General features: G+C 37.2%; 1 protein-coding gene across 1 annotated transcript; it reads right to left on the reverse strand.

The window, feature by feature from the left end:
* Nucleotides 1–1,348: 1,348 nt before the first annotated feature.
* LOC146369184 (macrophage mannose receptor 1-like) lies at nucleotides 1,349–5,365 on the reverse strand. The gene is made up of 4 exons (XM_084910528.1): nucleotides 5,308–5,365; nucleotides 4,560–4,919; nucleotides 3,704–4,006; nucleotides 1,349–3,213 (listed from the first exon to the last, which is right to left on the reverse strand). Exons 1-4 carry the CDS (start codon nucleotides 5,363–5,365, stop codon nucleotides 2,831–2,833), a joined length of 1,104 nt encoding a protein of 367 aa, XP_084766654.1. The 3' UTR covers nucleotides 1,349–2,830.
* Between the last annotated feature and the right edge of the window lie 2,110 nt (nucleotides 5,366–7,475).

Consider the following 7,475-nt stretch of genomic DNA (forward strand, 5'->3'; position numbering starts at 1 on the left):
CATGTTAAGTCTGAAGATGGTCAAGATGAAGGTTAGCCAACAGTCCAACAATTACATACTGAAGCCCACCAACCTGTCAACAATATCGCTGCCAACCAGTGCAGGTAATTAGGGCTTCATTTTTGTATGTGAGCACTTAATAGTGGGAGTTCAGACCTGCGATTATAGGACGCAGTGGGTTGGCTAGTTGCTACGGAGTTGTCTGGCATTTATGCTAAATATGTCCACTCATCTGTTGTGTCACGAGGAGCCCCAGGCTCACACCATGACGTTAATAGTCAGGCCCCACTGCTCGTCTCTCCTCCCCTCCCTCCATCTGCTCCTCTTTTTCTCCCTCCCTTCCTATGGCTCTCCCTTTCATTTTTTCACTTTGTTTCACTTACTTTCTCATTTGTCTTCTTTTTTTGCCTTTGGACAAACTGCATGAAAAATGCTTTAGAAAACACCAGAACTGAGACTTTTTACTCAAGTTTTGAGCACATGGAAAAATGTTGTCTCAGTCTTTCTTTGTATTTATGGCATTTTATTTGTTAGCATAGTGTTTATGTTAGGGGTGGGTTACTTATGCTTTACATTGTAAACAATGAAGTACATTTTCCAGACCTATTCTAGTCTTCGTCCTCTTTTGTTGGATGCTATTTTTAGGGTCCGCCACAGTGGCCCATCTGCCTCCATCCTACCCTATCCCTAACATCCTCCTCTGTCACACCAACTCTCTTTGTATTCTCCTTCACTTCATCCATAAATCTTGTCTGTTGTTTTCCTCTTTTCATTCTGTCTTCCACCTCCATATTCAGTATCATTTTTCCAGTGTCTTCACTAGCCCTCCTCTGCACATGTCCACAACATCTCAGCCTTGCTTCTCTAACTTTATCCCCAGCACGCTCGACCTCAGCTGTCCCTCTGATCACTCCCAGCTAAAGTCTTAGCTGCTAAAGACCTCTTCCAGTTCAGCCCATTAGGCGTGCTACTGTCCATACAGACAGAGCATTAAAATTTTAACACTGCAATGATTAATACTAATACTAATGACATTAAGTGTTGAAGTTCAATTTCAATGATGTTTATTTTCTCTTCTATTTGACTCTGTATTATGTGTGTGTTTGTGTGCTTTTTGTTTTCTTTTGTTTATTTTGAGCACACAACATTACAACTTTGTTATGAAGTGCTAGATTAATTTTATTTGCATTAACTTCCAGTAATCCTGATTAAGAAACTTTTACTTCAATAATATGAAATTGATAAATTACTAATATTAAGTTATTAAAAACAAAGACTAAAACAGGATTAAGTAAATGTGTTAAGAAAAAAACACAATTCATTTCCCAGTCAGGACTACAAACAAAACAAAAAACACTCAGTTTTCATTATCTGTGCGACATATTAATCAGTGCATTAGGTAGGACACGTTATAATTTTTTTCTTCAGTGAGTTAAATTATTGGAGTAAAAATATTTCTGCCATTTATGTTAAAATAACAAATCATGTGGAGTTAAATTTACAGAAGCATTTTCTTGTTTTACTTTGGACAAAGCTCACATGAAAGCATGAAATTCTCAAAGAATCTCAATGCACACAACAAACATTATAAAAAAATGCTCTGTCTATATGAAATGCCACTCAGTATATGACTTTCATAACTTAAAAACGTTGCCATCAAAACTATTCACTTACGAAACATGGTTTAATGTGGGATATTATTTTGCAAATGTAAACACTAATTGTCTGTGAAGGTTCTCAGTCATCCAGGTCATCGTAGTCAAAGGAGCTTGCAAAGAAAGGCGTCTGGACTTCTTTAAGTTACTTGAAGACGTTTCACCTCTCATCCGAGAAGCTTCTTCAGTTCTAAGGTCAAATGGTGGAGAGTCCCAGATTTAAACCTAGTGGGAGTATCCCCCCACAGAGGGACAAAAGGACCCCCTGATGATCCTCTAATCGCCTGAGCCAAGGTGTGAAACTGGGTGTGGGTCCCAATCAGCCAGAGTTTCGGGTGTGTTCATTGTGAAACCTGGCCCCACCTTATCATGCGAATTCCTGAGGTCAGATGGCCCAGGATGTGTGTGGGCATTAAGGCGTCTGGGAAGGGATCTCAAAACTGGATTATAGATGGCAGAGAGTTGGTGTTGTAAACCCCCGCCTCTGTTCAAAGATGGTCGCTCACAGTGGACATAGATGGCTTCTTTCACTCCTCTTTCAAACCATCTGTCCTCTCTGTCCAAAATGTGAACATTGGCATCCTCGAAGGAGTGTCCTTTATCCTTAAGATGCAGATGGACTGCTGAGTCTTGTCCTGTGGAGGTGGCTCTTCTGTGTTGTGCCATGCGCTTGTGAAGTGGCTGTTTGGTCTCTCCAATGTAGAGGTCTGGGCATTCCTCGCTGCACTGTACAGCATACACCACATTGTTAAGTTTGTGTTTTGGCGTTTTGTCTTTCGGGTGAACCAGTTTTTGTCTGAGCGTAAACACTAATCACCCCCTTGTCCCCAAAAAACACCCCAAAAAACAAACAAACAACAAAAACCAAAACACAGCAAGCCTTAATAATCATTTCTAACATTTCATCTTTTCTCTTCTGTAAAACTATTGTTTTTTTCTAATAATTGAGATTTATTGCTACAAACATAGTCATTAATGTTTTATATATCTCATACTACATCATAAAGTATCATAATCTTAGATTACTTACTAACATCCTGAACAAATAAAAACATCTATTGAGGAACTAAGCACAAATGAGATCTTAGGATGTGTTAAATTTAAACTCCCTGATCACCCCCCACATTGTTTCTACATGCTAATCCAGCCTATCAGTAAAGATTGATGACTATGAACTATTTTTTGTTCATAAATACAATCTCCTCCTCACAGAGAAAAGGATGCTCACGCCAACAATCTTCATCACTCCACTGCCCAGGGGTGCTTGTCTTATGAATGACACCACAGTGGTTGGACATGGGCATCGCTGGTATTTTGCCATTCTTCCAGTTGCTGTAGCCCACTGTTCTGTCTTTCCAAATCCAGAACCCAAAGAGAGTACTCTGCCTGAGACCAATCCAGAATGGACCTTCAACCTCAGTGTGATTTAGCCATTGTTCAACAGCCTTCTGATCTTCCTCATCCTCAATCCACAGCAGGCCGTTGTGGTTGTGCTCACAGTAGTTAAGGGCTCCTTCCCAAGTAGATTCATGTTTGATAACTTTGATTCTCATGTTGCCTGAAAACCACGCAAAAAATATAAGTAAGATAATATAAGTTCAGTCACATCATGAATATTCTGCATGCAAACCTTCTACGCCAAAATAACTACTACTCTTATGTTGCAAATAATACTTAGTAGGACAAACTGAATCTATCCAAGTCAATTATTTATATAAATACACATTTAGTTAGTGTACCCAAAAAAGAATGAGGTTTTAGTGGACCTTTAATTTGTCTTTTTAGTCTTGCTTTTACTTAAAGGAAATATGGGGAAAAGTGCTTGTGTTAATACAATAGTATAAAAAAACCCCGAATAGAATTGTGTAATTAGGCAACACTAGAGCTAATCAGTTCAGACTGAATTGGTGACTGGCTAAGTTTTGTTTTAAAGACTCCTCCTATAGTTACTTTAACTTAAAATATTCATATTTCACAGCAAAATTATCGCTAATAAATCCTGTCATAGTTACTGTCAAATTAGTTTGTTGAAATAAATAGTTACTTACCTTCAGTGCAAAATATTCTTTTTTCTTGGTAACAATGCACCCTATAAAGATTATTCAAATCAAAGATAGCACACTCTGGCTCAATACAGTTCACCCAGTTTCTGTATGTAGAGCAACTTCCATCTGCCCATGTCCACTGATCGTGTTGAAGCCCAATCCAAAAGGTTTCGTTTTTTCCTTTTTCAGACACGTCATTGTTTTGGGTCTCATTACTGATGCTCACTAAATCAGTGTAATGTCTTCTACAGTACTGCAGTGCCTGGCACCAGTCCTTTCCCTCTTCAATCAGTATATAATTATTATCTGCAAACAAAAAAGAAGCACAACATTTATTTTGTTTTATTTTTTGTCATTCATTTAATTAATTAAAATAATAACTGCATTTTCATCACAAGTTTTAAGGTGGTTCTGGCTTAAAGCAAACCCAGACTATGTTTAAACTGCATACTCAAGTGACTCAAATCAGACAAAACCTAAATGGAATATATCTCTGGTAAGGTGTGCTGTCAGAGTAGTCACATGATAATTCATATATTTTGGTTTGTACAAAAAACATTGTGCCTGTCATCATTCAGGGAAACACCTTGCATGGTTTTGATATGATTGTTGTACTGAGCATGCAGATTAACATTTTGGGACCTCAGCACTGTTCACAATTAATTGCTTACAAATGCATGAGTAGAAAATGTACACAAAAACAATGTATCTGACAAAAAGAAGAAGAAGAAGGCCTTGAATATGAATGCAGCTGTGCTGTGTTGCAAACATTTAAGAGGCATCTAACAAAGTGTTGTTTTTGAAGTAGAAAAAAAGGGAAATCACCAAAATGCAAGAAAATATCACTTGCTTGATTTACCTTTGTAGCACATGAAAGGCTTCCTGTCCGAACAGTTGAAAGCTTTCCATGTTCTGTTTGTCATAGCTTCACAGATTTGGTATTCACAAATACTAGTTACTTGTGAATTATTGAATGCAAGTGAGTTTCCATCTGACCAAGTGGTGACACGGCTTTGATTCTTACGCAGCCCTGACCAAAACTCCTTTCCAGACATATTCTTTAAAAGAGCACCTAAGTCCTCTTGATCATACACAGTTACCAATGAACTGTTTTGGCTTTCACACTTGTTCAGTGAACCCGTCCAGTTCATTCTTTCGTCATCTGTACTGACAAACGAAACCCTTCGCAGATGACTTCCAACTGTAAAGTCAAAAAGTCCTATAAAAATGAAAACAGAACAGGATCATATTTTTCACTTGCCCAACATATATAATGATAGAAATAACAAACATTATGAACAGCATGACTGGTAAATTAAGTAATTTAGGTTCAAAATATGACAAATATATTTCCCAGCTATAAAATAATAATAATAACCTTTTGCCTATTACATCTCTAAGGAATATTTCATTAATTTACAAGCTGTTACATGTAAAATAAGAACAGTGACACATCACATTCAGGGAAAAACATTAAAAGTGGCTTTCTTTTAATAGAACTATTTGAAGGCACTGCTCCTAAAATTCATCTTTTATGTCCACAAAACACACACACACACACACACACAACATGCAAGCCAAATCAAGACCACGATGGGGAAACCTACCTAATGACAGCACCAACAACACAGAGGTCATCATCAGCACGGTTAGGGATAGGCTCATATTGTAAAATGACTGGCTTAGAAAAAAAGCACAAAGATCATTTAAAAAACAAAGTGGGGTCCAAGTCAAAGGGCAATTATTCTCTGTGGCTCAAGAATTAATAAAAGTTTGATTCCCTGATTATTTACAATAACTTATCTGTAGCCAGACTTTGTTCAGACTTTGTTTGTTCAATAAATTAATCCAAACTGCATAAAGTCTCTTACCTGCTTCGGTCAGAGGCCCACTGCAGTCAGTGTTTTGTGTTAGGAACTCACTGGGTTCATATTTAAGAGCGATGGAAGGTAACTGAATGTGTACATAGGAAAAACAGTGACGCCTAGAGATTAATAGTTAACCAAAGCCTGTCCTGTGGGGCTGAATGGCAGTCACAATTGTTATAGAAATATTATCTTTCCTTATATCAATCTTAACAAGTCCTGAAAACAAGAAACACAAAACTGATATATTTTAACAGTAGAAGACAGGCTATTCCTGGATTGTTATAGTCATTAAATACTTGTAAGCTATTGATAAACCCCTTGTATTCAAAAGGATACAATTTTAACTAGTTTTAGTCCTGGATAATAATCTGTGCTACAGCTACACATTCCTCTGAATTTAATTTATACAAATAATCTACACAAGCCCATCATAATATGGGACTTTGATCATTACTAGCTATCTTTAACCACATCTGACCTTCTTTGTTCTATCTTAATGCGTAACTCACATTTTTCCATCTTAGCTTTGATTCAGCCACAAAGTCAAACTCCTCACATTAAGAATCTCTTTCTGAAGAGTGTCCTATAGGTCCAGGTAAGCAGCATTAACCTAGATTTTCCTAACTCCTGCTTGAGTTTGAACCTGGGACCTCATAGTTATCATTCAACAGTGCTAAGCATTGAGCCACTGCACTGTCTCATCTGAATAACCATTATTCTATGAGCAATAGAGAACAGAGAGATTTTTGTAAAGTTGGTAAACATGTTATGGCCCTTTTTTTCCCCTTTCTTTCTCTTCTGTAAATTTCCCATCAGATTAATTATGGTTTTAAACATCACATTTGGAGTTTTTTAACTCCAAATATCAAATTACTTGAATGAAATGTAATCTGTCACAAGGAACCGTTGTTTTCCCAGTCACTGGGCTTTACTCTCCCTTTCTTGAAGGCATTTGTTTTTGTTACTTCCTGTGTATTGTGCAGCATATTTTCTGTTGTGGGTCATGCATTGCATCTTGTTTCACAGTTAGTTACCAGTTCATCTATTTTCCACTGCAGTGTCCGCCACCTGTGTTTTTCGCTCATGTTTCTTGTTTCATGCCTTCAGCATTTCTGCCTTCTTCAGCTTTTGAAGCATTTTTCCTAAATTATCTTTCAAGTTTTTGCTAACATCAATTTCCTCACTTTTTTATTAGCTTGGTTAATAAAGCTCACCTTCCACTCATAGAAACTTCCTTGCATGTTTTGCATTTGCTTCCTGTTGTTCCTGAACTCGGCAATATAGTTATACAGTACATGAGAGCTACATTTGTTTATTATTCAAATCATGAGACTGGGAGTGGAGTCGGCAGCAACTTACTGTAGGTGTCTATGAATAGCCCTGTGTGTCAGGAGAAGAAATGCAAATCGGGTTGCAGGTTTTGGTGAATATTTAACTCTGGACTTGTTGAGGGATTTAAAACGTCAAGTATAGAAATTTTTCTGAGCTCTGCAAATTATTTTCACATATAATTTCACATCATATCGCAAACCCCAAACTTCACCATGTGCAGACTTGTCTATAGGTTACAAACTCTGCAGACTTATGTTCTGTGATCTTTTAAACAAGTGTTTTAGATGTGATTCAAATCTTAAGATGTACAGCATACAATGGCAATAGCCTGTTATGTAAAGCATTTTAGGGTTACTGTAGCAGTATTAACTTGAAGAGAAAGCTAACTCAACCAATAGATGCTTGTGCCATATGAATTATATTTTGCATTTACCGTGTAAAATGTGTAACTTGGAGACGCATAGAAACAGAATATGAAGTTTACAGTATGGTGCCATTTAAACAATAAAATAATTTTTCATCTGGGCAAAGAAGAACATACAAAAATTGCTTTACTTGGCTGATCTTAGCCACTG

The sequence above is a fragment of the Perissodus microlepis genome, chromosome 17, assembly GCF_051167445.1.
Source record: "Perissodus microlepis isolate ML-2025 ecotype Zambia chromosome 17, ASM5116744v1, whole genome shotgun sequence".
NCBI lineage: Eukaryota > Metazoa > Chordata > Actinopteri > Cichliformes > Cichlidae > Perissodus > Perissodus microlepis.